Source organism: Eulemur rufifrons, chromosome 28 (genome assembly GCF_041146395.1).
Source record: "Eulemur rufifrons isolate Redbay chromosome 28, OSU_ERuf_1, whole genome shotgun sequence".
Lineage (NCBI taxonomy): Eukaryota > Metazoa > Chordata > Mammalia > Primates > Lemuridae > Eulemur > Eulemur rufifrons.
The window spans coordinates 43692780-43705526 of NC_091010.1; the positions used below are offsets into that span (position 1 = coordinate 43692780).

General features: G+C 45.5%; 1 protein-coding gene across 5 annotated transcripts in view; it reads right to left on the reverse strand.

Annotated features, from left to right (window-relative positions):
- Nucleotides 1-265: 265 nt before the first annotated feature.
- The window catches only part of ALDH18A1 (aldehyde dehydrogenase 18 family member A1), a 40065-nt gene continuing 27583 nt past the window's right edge, over nucleotides 266-12747 (reverse strand). For all 5 annotated transcript variants that reach the window (XM_069460986.1, XM_069460985.1, XM_069460990.1 and 2 more), the window contains 7 exons: nucleotides 11291-11511; nucleotides 9096-9233; nucleotides 6850-7045; nucleotides 6622-6743; nucleotides 4403-4589; nucleotides 3579-3674; nucleotides 266-1283 (listed from right to left, as the gene is read on the reverse strand). In XM_069460986.1, coding sequence (XP_069317087.1) covers nucleotides 1102-1283; nucleotides 3579-3674; nucleotides 4403-4589; nucleotides 6622-6743; nucleotides 6850-7045; nucleotides 9096-9233; nucleotides 11291-11511 — 1142 coding nt within the window. In that variant the 3' untranslated portion in view covers nucleotides 266-1101. The remainder of the gene's footprint in view (nucleotides 1284-3578; nucleotides 3675-4402; nucleotides 4590-6621; nucleotides 6744-6849; nucleotides 7046-9095; nucleotides 9234-11290; nucleotides 11512-12747) is intronic.

Below are 12747 nucleotides of genomic sequence, written 5' to 3' on the forward strand. Positions count from 1 at the left end.
ACATGTCCACTCACTTCCGAGCATCGCCAGGCCTGCAGTCTTAAAGCTCTTGGGCTTACTCGCCTGCTGTCCTCTCCCTCTTCCAGTCTGAGTGCCCCTGCCGGGGTTTCCTGTGCTGCTTCCACCGACACTGCTGCGGCAGTTGTCTCCCCAGACAACTCCCAGAGAGACCACGTCCACAGCAGGGGCAAGAGGGTCACAAGGGGGGGAGGAAAGAAGTGGGTAATGACAAATAAGGGAAAAAACTTCAATCATGCACACAGGCTTTTCATAAGAACTTTATTTCTCAAAAAGGGGGGAAGAATCCAAAGTATTAAAATAATCCCCTAGTTTTTATTTTGGAGGAAAAGGATAGGATGACAAAATAATTCATATAAAAATTTCAAGCATGATTGCTGTGGCTGTTCCTCCTGCCCGGTGGGGAACATCATGAAACTCGTACCTCCTGCCTGCGGCTCAGGTTCCAACTGCATCGCAGGGTGTGTGCATGTCCTGGCTGGGGAGAAGCTGCAAGCGTCTGGGATGCTTATTTATGTACCCCACAAATAAATACAAACGGCCCCAGTGGAAATGATTCAGTCCATTGGTGGGACTGTTTCTGATGAGAAAGCTAAAAAGAGGAGCTGCCCCTCTTCCAGAATTCCAAATCTTTCCTTTCTGAAGATGACTGTGTGTGAAAGAAACGAAATGAAATGACGTGAAATGTGAGAAGACTTATTAAGGATGGCTGGCTCTAGCGCCACCCAAAGGCCAAGGGAGCCTTTACCTCTCTGAGGCGATAAAAAGCAGCCATGATTTTTCCTTGCCTTCTATGTGGGGCAACTGCCCCTTTCTACCACTGCAGAGAACTGGACTGCGCAAAGTGAAGTCCCTATTGGGAATGATTATTTTCTTACTTAAAAAGAAAAGGTGAGCTGGGGGACACGTCTTAGCCAAGACTGACATTGCCAAATTGAGCCCAGAAGCATCTAGGTGCACTTTCCAACAGGCAGCCCCTTCCAGGGACCGGGAGACAAGATCTGCCTTCTCCCCTGAGATTCTTCCAAGACAAGTTTAACTATGAAGACCTTCTGGGACCGTCCTGGGTTTCCCTGGTTCTTTTCAGTTGGTGTTTCTCTGAGGAATAGGGAGGTTCTCGTGAAGAAATTTCAGGCTTCCATGCTCTGAGAAATCTGAGACCACGTGGTCCTGCCCTCGTAGCAGCCACTTAGTAGTAAGCAGTCCCTCAAGACCTACTGGTCCCCGGGCGTGGATTCGCGAGGTGCTGATTCCCACTTCAGCGCCTGTGAAAAAGCATGGACAAAGATGTGGCTTTTCCCAGCCTCTGCTTCCTGTCCACGCCCCGGCCCCTTGCTGCTGCATTCCGCTCTCTCGGTGCCCTCTCCCCCTGCCGACTCCTGCCCCATCCTCCCCAGGCTGGCCTGAGGCCCACCGTCCCTGCAAGTGTGTTCTCCAATTACAACAAATGAAGACATGCCTCCTTCTAACGAAACCCAAGGTGTGGGCCTCTCTTCTGTATTTTATCCCCAATGCATTTTGATAATGCTAGAAGTGTTGTCTCTGATATCAGTTTAGCATCCGAACTGTATACCATATTTTGACATTTGGGCATGTTTTAAGGTGTACAACAATGTTTAGTATGACGGCTTCATTTCCCCAAATACTCCTTAAATCCTACAAGGTAAGAGACATGTTCTCAGTATTGCCCAGAATTCTAGCACACGGGCATTCATCAGTTATGGAATATGTGAGAGGATTGTTGTTCATTTCCCCTCCCTCTTGCTCCTGGCTCAGTCCCAGGGGACATCAGGGGCTTCCCTGGGTCTGGCTCGGTGTTCTGCACTGTATACAGTGGAGGCAGCGTTCCCTCATTCATCACACTTTACCGAGCATGTACTACGTACCAGGCACTGTGCTGGGCCCTGGGGATAAAACGGTGGCTAATAGATACACGGTCCTGTTTCCATGGAGCTGATATTCTAGTAAGCAAGGCAGTCAGAGGACAGGTGAGTAAATGATCTCATGTGGTGCTTGAGAGTAGTGAAGAGGACTGTGACGGACTGCATGATGGAGCCGCGGACATGCTGGGTCGGGTGGTCAGGAAAAGCCTCCCTAAGGAGGTGCCTTGCGGTTGGAACCTGAACAGTGAAGAGCTGGCTACGGAGGACCAGGTGGAGAGAAGAGAACTGGGGGATGTGCCTGGGCTAGTGGCTGGCAAGGAAAGTGAGACCACCAGGATTCAGACTCTGGTTCAGTAGCAGAGACCATATGACTTTGCACGCGTCACCTAACTTCACCTCTCAAGCTTCAGGTTTTTCATTTGGAAAACGAGGAAAATACAAGAATCCATTTTGTAGAACCAAGTGAGACAATGCATGCGATGCACTTAGCACAGTGACAGGACTGGAGGAAGCGATCAGTAAAGATCTGTCACTGTCATTAATACATTTCACAGGAATTTCACTCAACCAGAGTTTGGGCTTTTGCTCTCAGCTGGTGCTGGAAAGACAACAGAGTAGCCTTTGCTCTTCCCGCAGCCTGGATTTTCACGATGGCACCTCAGCCCTTAAATGTATTCTGCCATTTCTTCTTCAAGAACGTGGAACACAAAGATCAGTGCAAGTGATGTGATAACTAAGTCAAAACCCCAACATAATAGAAACAGGGAGCTAAAAATAAAGAGTCTAATGACTAAATAACTGAGTAAATTCCCTTTAATAACGTTTAACAATTCAGCGAGAGCTATTTCTCCAGGCAGATCATCTACTCAAAAAGTTCAGGGGGATTAAAATGTTTTAAGTGGTTGAAATAATTCTCAAATATTCAGAAAATGTGTCATAAATGTCTTATTGGAGGTTTGTATAAATGGTACCCCAGAAAACCAGAGGCTGTCCAAATAACTCCAATGCCACAGAGGGCTAGAGATTTTATAACTAATGGAAGGGGGTAGTGGAGTGTCTTTCTGGAGCCTTTTATTTCAAAGTCTGCTTTAGAAGTTAACCTCGAACCTCAGGGCTTATCTACTTGTTTTTGATGCTGATACTTAGGCCCAGTGCAGGTACTAACACTTTTTTTTTGTACTATCCTAGTGGGGGATTCTTATCTCTGATGCAACCTAGCTGTGTTACTCTGAAGAAATAAGTCTGCAACAGCAGTGCTCTCTAGGGACTTTGGCATGTACACCTGTCATAGCTCGTGCACGGAGACAGGGTATGGTCTGCCCATACTGCAGTGGGAACTACCTGGGCTTTGGACTCGCACTAGTGTGGGTCTAAATGCCAACTGTGTGAATCTGGGCAGGTTACTTCACTTCTTTGAATCTGTTTCTCCATCTATGAAAATGGAAATACAAGTACCTACCTTCGTAACACGTGAAACGTCTAGAACATAGGACCTCCACCAACTCATAAGGGGTAAGTATTATTCTCTCTGATAATCCTATCTTGCCACGAGTCTGTCTCTATTATCTTGGTCAAGTATGTGACAGTAAAGGGGAGGTGCCTCTGCCACCTCACCATGGCCTTGGACCACACAGCGAGACCCAAGGGACTACTTTCTCCCTGACCAAGCTTTCTTACCCAGTCCGAAGCGGTAGCCATCGGAGAAGCGAGTGCTAGCATTCCAGAACACACAGGCACTGTCTACATGCTGGAGGAAGAACTCCGCTGTTTTCTCTTCAGGGTAAAGAAAGAGAAACCGAATTAGGATGACCCACAGAGAACATCCCTCTTTCAGCCACTCACTGGTGACAGATCTCGGCAGGGTCTGGGCCCCCAGGAAGCCTCCCCACATATTCTCACATATTAAATGTACAGACTTGTGAACAGTCTGGAGAGGAAGAAGGCAAGCCAGCCTCATCTGTCCCAGCATCGTGGAAAGACTGGGGTGGAATGTGGATCTCCTGGTCAGATGCGTCTTGGTGCTGTGACGGCCTGACTGCACGTCCTGTTTACAGGCTCCAGAACCAGACTGACCGCCTAGGTCTGAACCCCAGTTCCACACCCACTAGCTGTGTGACCCTGGGCAGGTGTCTAAACCTTTCTGCACCTGAGTCAAAAGGGACTGACAACATTACCTAGCTCACGGGGCTGTGCAGAGGATGAAATGAGCTGGCATCCATGGGGCACTCAACCCAGTGCCTAGCACTCAGTGAGCACTCAGCAAATGCTGGCTGTTATTACGTGTCAGCTGGTGGTGTTCTGCTCCCCTGATAAACTGACTGTAAATTCCTCAAGGGGGCCTTACTGGCTTCCTTCACCATCAGGTCTCCAATGCCCAACACCCAGGAGTGTCCCCCAATACGTATTTGTGGAGTGAATGAATCAATGTACGGAGTTGGTGCCTTATGGAGATCAAAGCAGAAAAGGCAGATACTATATGCTCGAAGCACCTGGACACTGACCATTCTCTGTGACGATGACATCTGTGTGGGAGCTGCCATACTTGTGGATGTGGTCGATGGCCTCCTGGACATTGTCCACCACTTCAATGCACAATTCCAGGTCCCCATACTCAGTTCGGAGCGACTTTACTTCGGAGGGGCTGAAGGTCAAATAGGAGGCAAACTTGGGGCCTGCATGAATTTTTACCTGGAACCAAAACAATCAAGCTCTAGGATCACACAGCAAGATGAGCCTATATGATGCACCATGAGCCTGTAAAATCACAGCCCAAAGCAGCTCCTGCAGGCCGGATAACTGAACTAGTCCCTGCCTTCCATCCTCTAGGATGCTCTGCTTTGGGAAATGCTAACTGGCCAACTGCCAGCAATGGGCCTTGCAGAAAGCTGGAGCAGGGATTTAGACAGGAAGCCTTTGAACGTTAAGCATGTGCAAGGCATTTAATGGGCTAGCAACCTAAGCCCTTGAATTCTGGCATTTTACTAAAACACTTGACTATAAAAATCCCATTCCCTGCATATGGGACCTAGGCTCTAGACTCACATGGAAAGAGGGAGGTGCCACACATATATTTCTATTTCCTGCACCCTGCAGAAGTACCAGGTTTGCCTTAGAGGTAAGCAGTACTTGGTCAGGTTCTTTCAGCACCTCAAACTGTGTTTACTTGTTGGATTTCTGACTGTGTCAGTCTGGTCCCCCTTTAGGTTCAACTCAGCCCCAGTCTCTGGCAGCAATCCTGTTCCTGGCTGGAGGAATGTAAAGATCCTGAGGCTGGTGACTAAAGGCCCTGGTCAGCAGGCTGGATCTCACCCAGGCCTTGTTCTCTAAGACCTCCGCAGGACAGGGCTCACGCCTTGGTTCTTTGGGACTAAGCTTTTGCCTTGGCTCAAGTTTCAACAAGTGGTATCTGTCTTGTCCTCATTGCTTCCGAGGCCCTGCCACTGTTTCCTGTCTGGGACCCTGTCTCCTTCAGGACTGAGGCCCAACCACGTTCCTTGGGGACCAGAACCCCATACTGTGCAAGTTACCCTGCTGGGTTTCCTTTCTGCCACACAAAAGTGCTGTACGAAATATACATATTGACTCATTTTAATGTGAGGAATTTCAAGGCCATCCTCATTCTGATGACTGAGATATCACAGTTTGTACAACTCAGGACTGGGGGGTTTAGTCCTGGGTACAGGAGAGCTTTCCTCCTGTCCAGTCCAGTTCACAGTGGTGCTTGGCCAACCTAGGTGCCTTATCAATAGGCTACTAATGTAAAGGAAGACACCAATGATGAAAGGTCATGTGATCTAATTCCCTTTTAATCCGTGAGGTGTGTTTTCATTTTCTAAAACAATTCCTTCAGGTTCTCACCGGGACCATGCCACATTTTTAAGCTGATTGAACCCTTCCTTTCTAGAAAAATGATGGAAGGGAAGCGATACATGCTCAGGGTCAAAGCAACCAAGGCCAGCAGCCACCTTTTCTACTGCTGTGCTGGCTTATACAATTCAGAAAGAGCACCATGACATCAGACATTAAAGCTTAAAATGCATCCATGCAGAAAGTTCAACAGATTGTCCATTTCTGCCTTGAGAGCATCTATTTCCTTACAGTCATGAATTTAAGACAGAGCATAAACTTGTATTTCAAATTTCCTTGTTTTGGTTCGTTTACAACCTTAATGACACAGTAAGAACGTAATCCAGAGGAGACACTAGACAAATTATTGGCTCCTAAATATCATCCTATTAAGTATGTTAATATTGGTAACTGAAGAAATTTGAAGGGAGGGAGTGCATGCATATACATTTTTGGTTTAAGAACAATTTCTGCACAATCTTTTCAAATCAAATCCAAAAAGGAATGTGTGTTTGGAAACATAAACTTTACACTTTGCTGTGTGAATAAAAGGTTACCTGAAATAGTCCATTCAGCATGCTGCCATGTGGTCTGTCTCACCTTTGAACCCTCTTTAGTACATAACACATTCCACTTTGTAATAAAGCTACCTGTATACTGGTTTGGCCCACCTATTAGACTATCAGAGGGCAGGGGTTGTGTATTACTCGCCTCTGTACTTAGCACAGAACTTTGTACATAGGAGATGCTCAAAAATATTGTTTCCTATATTGCCCGATATGGTATGGCAGCTGCTCCTGTCTAATCACACAGGCTCCTAAATCTCAAAGTGGAAGACAGGAAGCGATGTGCTGGCCTTGCGGATCTGCCTTACCTGTTCCACTCTCAGCATGTCAATGATCTGGTCAAATAATGGTGTCCTCAGCAGATCCCGGTGGATTAACAAAGTCTCCAAAGCATTACAGGCAGCTGGATATTCACACTTAGAGTCTCTGACTAAAAGAAGAAAAACAATGCATTGTTTCTATTAACTTGGTCCAGAGCCACAGAGGATCTGACATATATTTCATCCTCGTGACACAGGAGACCCCATCCAGCTCACCTAGCCTGGTGACCTTATCCACGCTGGCCTCCGAATCCACATACATGTGGCAGATCCCTTCACTATGCCCCATCACTGGAATCCCCTTCGCGGCTTTCTGGATGTCTCTGACTAGCTGGGAAGAGCCGCGTGGAATAATCAGATCTATCATTTTGTCTAGGCGGCAAAGATCTTCAACTTCTTCCCTGGTATTCACCTGAAGAGGGAGAGAATAAAAAGATAAGGATGACATCTTCTGACCACACAAAATACAGAAATAGCAGCTTCCCTTTTATAGATAAATATCTGCACACCCTAAGAATTAAATCAGGCACTTATTCTAAACAAGAGTAAGTTCCTGATCACAAGAATCAAAAAGTCGTCCAGCAAATGCTCATGAAACCCTGCACATACGGTGCTGTGCTCTGCGTTACAAAACATGCAGGACACGCTCCCCGCCCTCAGAGCTCAGAGTCCAGCAGGGAGGGCAGCAGGAGGACACAGCTAGCCATAACGCAGGGCAGATAAGCTACCCAATGCCAGAGAGCTACAAAGAGCTATCTGTGGAGGTGGAATGTGGTACACATCATGCCAGGCAATGAGGGTGACAATAGGGAGTGGCCACTGTTCTGCTGATTCTCTGATCACAGCCTCGAAGAAATGCTAGGTCTTGGCAGGGAGTCACAGTTGTCCATGACTTCCGCTGACAACCTCTACTCTGGGATGCGGACTGGACTGACTAAAGTGCTTGGGTTAGGACACTGAGACTATGGGCATTTTGTTTCCTCTTCTTGATTTTTAATTTTCCTCCATATGATCATATTACTTTTACAACAAATATAAATATACATGTACCAGAATGTTCATAGCAAATTTATTCCCCATAGCCCAAAGCTGGAAACAACTTAAATATTCGTCAACAGAAGAAAGGATAAACTATAGTATATGCATGTAAATGGAATACTACACAGCAATAAAAAAGAGAAAACTTGCTAGATGCAACAATGTGAATGAATGTCATGGCCATAATGAGGAACAAATGACATACAACATAAAAGTGAATTTCGTATGATTCCATTTATATGGTGTTCAAGAACAGGCAAAAATAATTAAATGTGACAGAAGTAAAAAAAAAAAAAAAAAGTGGTTACCCTGTGGTGGGGGGGGTGGCGGCATACTGATTGCGAAGGGCACAAGGGAGGCTCCTGGGATGTTGGGAATGTTCTATGCCTTGATATGGCTGGTGGTTACAGAGGTGTGTGTGCGTATGGATGAAGTCATAGAGTTGCTCACATAGGATTTGTGTACTTTATTGTATGTATGTTATACATCAAAGGAAGGGAGGCGGGGAGGGAGGCTGTCCAAGCTAGGAGGCAGCAGAACTAGGATATGAATCCCTAAAATCTCTGCTCTTTCCAACCACTATACTGCCATAAGAAAAAACCCAAATTCTGGTCTCTGAGCACATAATGCTGAAGGTTTGCTGACATTCCCCAGCAGCTGACAGAATCTTGGAATGTTGGAATGAGTGGGCCTCAATGGAACAAGAAAGATCTGGAGTCAAGCTAGGTCCAAATCTAAACTCTACCACAGACTGGGTGACTCTGGGCGAATTACTTTGCCTCTGGGTCTAGAAAATGGGCCTAATAATTTTTTCCCAATCTAGAAAGTGGGCCTAAAACTTAATGGTATTTTCTTCATGGGCTATTGTGAGGACTAAATGAGATAATGGATAAAAAGTGCCTTGCAAACAGTAGGTGCTCAGTAAGTTGTAGCTATTACTATCAGACTTCATTGGACAGTTGAGGAGAGTGAGACAATGGTCAGTTAAAATAATGACCATAATAGTAATAGTGATAACAGCATGATCTCATACTTACACACTGCATGACAGTTTATGACAAACTTTCAAAAAGCTTCTCATCTGACTTACCCCAGATCACTCTGCAATGGGAAGAACTCAGGCCTCACACTCTAGGTCTGGTACTCTTGCTGCCCTGTGACCCAAAAAATGAAGGTCTAACTGACATTCGTGTAAATCCGTACTGCCAGGACACAGCGGTATGGGAGTGGCCTTCCTAAGCCACTGAAGGCCATCTGGCTCTGCCGAATGGCCTAATGTTGGCAGGCTCACAGACCTGCTGCCACTCCAGTCAAGGCTTCCTGTAGAAGTGTCTTGGCCCCATGTGGCCTAAGCCTTGCTTCAAATTCCCAAACACCTGAGCTGGCCCCTCTGGGCCTGACTTGGCTCATTCCCAGGGACCTACCAGCTGAACAGCCTCCTTGACGCCATGGATTGAGAGGGCCTCCTGGGTCAGGAGGTGAAGAATCCGGTTGCTGTGTGCAGCCTCCTTCCCTCCTTTGAGTAACAAGCCATTACCACTTGCGATAGCCAAGGCTGCCACCTGCAGATCAAAGGGAGCGCAGTGGATCAAAGGGGAAAACAGTAACAGAGACAGTAATGTTAGCATTCACTGAGCACCCTTTCTGTGCTAAGCACTGTGTTCACCATGTTATAAGGCCTTTGTCTTCTCGTCTTCAAAACATTCCAGTGAATTAAGTGCCTGTTTTATCCCCAACTTTACAAATAAGGACATTGAAGCCCAGCAAAGTTGGTGATTCCTCAGGGTCATATAGCTTATAAATGGCAGAGCTGGGAGCCATACTGAGGTGGTGTGATTCCAGAGTGAACCACCTGGATCTTAGGATATAAACTATATGGTTTCCTTAGCACCATTAGCAAAGTAACCTGAGTTAAGTGGCCAGGGCTACATAGCCCCATTCCCCACTTGGACCACTGCAGAGAACAGAGCACTCAGCTGCCTCTATAGGGAAGTGCTTGCTCCACCTGACTCAGGCTGAGGCTGGGTGGTATCCTTGGCCATATCCTACTCTGGCCCTGGAATTGGTCTAAGAGCTCTAAATGCCTGGTACTAAGGACCTGGAGAAGACCAGAGCTCCCGCCAGGCCCTGGACAGCTAGAGCAGAGACTGCTAGAGATGGAGTCTCTTTCCTATACACCTGTGTGGAGAGGAAAAGGTAGGCCACCCAGGAGGAGGGTTAGTTACCCTGTTACAGCAAGAGTGACGCTGACCTGACCATTCTAAGCTTAAAGCTTAATTTTCTGACTGCTCTTGGGATGAATGAAAATATTCCTGCTTTTGTAACACAGGGAAAGAAGCTTTACTAAAAAAGCTTGCCTGACCATGTTAATCTCCCAGTTAGGGGTTCTTAATCCTTTTTTGTTTGCTTTTGTTGTTCATGGACCTCTTGAAAAAGTTATATAAACTTGCTCTAGATAAGTGCACAAACACACAGAATTCTGCAAACAATTTTTAGCATTCATGGATTCTGTGAAGCCATCCAGGGTTAATAGTCCAGGTGAGGAGCCTCAGCTGTAGTTGGCTAAAGAGGAAACCTTACTCCTTGTGAGGTATCCACTGGTACGGATGAGAGGTAGCAAGGAATTTCCTGGACACAGAGAGACTTAGGACCCACCTATACTAGCAGAGGTGAGTTTTGCAGCCATCACAGGGGCATTTCTGCAAGACAGGTATGTGGCAGAGGGGTGATGTGCCAGCATCATCCAGGGACTAAGGACAGGCTCCAGCAGTATGGGAGTCCCTTGGTGAATGGGCCAGTTTTAAGTCACATTGGGGAGTACCCTCCACAAAGCATTCCAGACTTCCACGGTCACCTATGGTAAAATAAGTGCTAGATTTTTGTTTTAAAATAGAATGTCCCTTTGAGACTTTTGGGGCTAGTGTGAAGAAAGAGTTGGTATCATCATATAGGACAATCTAGTGGGGAAATGGTCCCAGAATTCTGGGAGAGAATTTAGGACAACAAAGTGAGGCCACCCTCTAACATGATCTTGTGACTTCCCAGCATGGCTGCGTGGCAAGACCTTTCACATAAGGTTTCTCAACAGCAGCCTGCGATATGGCAACTTCCTTAGAGAGGGTTGTCATTCTAGTTTCCATTAACTACTGAAAGTCCTTTTTTCATGGGCAAAGCCACCTATTAGATAAACGACCTGCAGCAGGCTAGCAGGGACCTGTGGCAGGAGAACAAAGTGAACCATGAGCTTAGATATCTGGAAATTTGCAGCCACACCGTGGAATGACAGGTTGATTGGGCTCCAGGCCCAGCAACACTTTACAAGTATGAGGAGTATTGTAAGATTCTGTAAGATTCAGCTTCTTCGACTGTAAAATGGACATATGAATACATACTTTAGGATTATCGGAAGAATCAAGAACATGAATTACCTTAAGCAGAACCTTAAGAATAAAGTCTCAAAAATGATCCTTTTTTGAGGGGAAAAACAAAAAGATAAGACACATGCACACACAAAATTATCTTTGGGAGACATCTACAGTCCTGAAGATATACTCTTCCTCCAATCCCTGACACCATCCCCCCGTTCCCACCCCACATGGCATGGCATTTAGTCACATACCTGGGGCAGACAGTCAGGGCGAGACTCAAAGATCACCAGCAGAACTCCAATTGGGACAGTCACTTGTTCCAATTCCAGGTTTTTGGCAATTCGGGTCCGGCGCAAAACACGCCCCACGCTGTCCTGTGAAGAGGATGCGATCTGCCGCAGACCGATGGCCAGGCTGTTCAATTTAGATGTGGAGAGGCTTAAACGTTTCAGCAGAGGAGCAGCAAGTCTCCCTGAAAAGGTGTTAAGAACACATGATAAAGTAGAAGACCTGGGCAGGCTACTACCACCAACTGATATTTCTTAATGTTTTACTGAAGATATGACACGGCATTAGGAACAGACTCAGGAAGACAATGACATGCCATCTATATACCCTTTCCTAGGGGGCAGTTTGGCAGTATATATCATCACGTAAAGGTGTGCACACCCATACTCTTTGTGCCAGTAATTTCAGCTCCAGAAATTTATCATTCCCATGAGCAACCTGCACGTAAAGAGGATACTTACTACAGCATTTTTATAACAGTGAGAAACTGGATTCCACTTAAAAATGCAGACAACAGGTTTCAATGCAGTTATTATAAATATCTATGTTTATTGACATGGCAATCTGTCTAGGATATAGTTTGTGAAAAAGGCAAACTATAAAACAGCATGTATGACATGATTTTATTTATTAAACATTGCATATGTAGGTGTGCACAGGGAGATGTCTGGAAGGCATCCAGAACAGGGGTGATCTCTCTTTTATTTTAATTTTTTATAATGAGTGAATTATTTTTATAATCAGAAGCAACAAAGATGTTTTCTTTCAAAATAAAAAGTTAAATAGAATTATGGTAAGTTCAGGCCAGGTACAGTGGCTCATGCCTGTAATCCTAGCACTTTTGGAAGCCAAGGTGGGAGGATCGCTTGAGGCTAGGAGCTTGAGACCAGCCTGAGCAAGAATGAGACCCTGTCTCTACAAAAAATAGAAAAAGTAGCCAGGCATGGTGGCATGCACCTGTAGTCCCAGCTATTTGGGAGGCTGAAGCAGGAGGATCACTTGAGCTCAGGAGCCTGAGGTTGCAATGAGCTATGACGACACCACTGAACTCCAGCCCAGAAGACAGAGTAAGACTCTGTCTCGAAATTAAAAAAAAAAAAAAAACCCCAAAAAACTAAAAAAGAATTATGGTAAGTTCACATACAGAATTTTCTTTAAATTTAAATAAAATAGTATGCATGGTGTGATTTCTCTCTCTCTACACACACATACATTCATACATATACATGTATATATACTCAAGAAAACCATTTGGAATCATATACCACAAATCATTACTGTGATCAATATTGAGATGAAATTATGAAAAATTTTCCTTTCTTTTTTATAGTTGTACCTACCAAGATAAAATAATGAAAAGATTTCTACTCTGGAGGGAAAGGAAACAACCTTATATTAAGAAAATAATTAAAACAACATT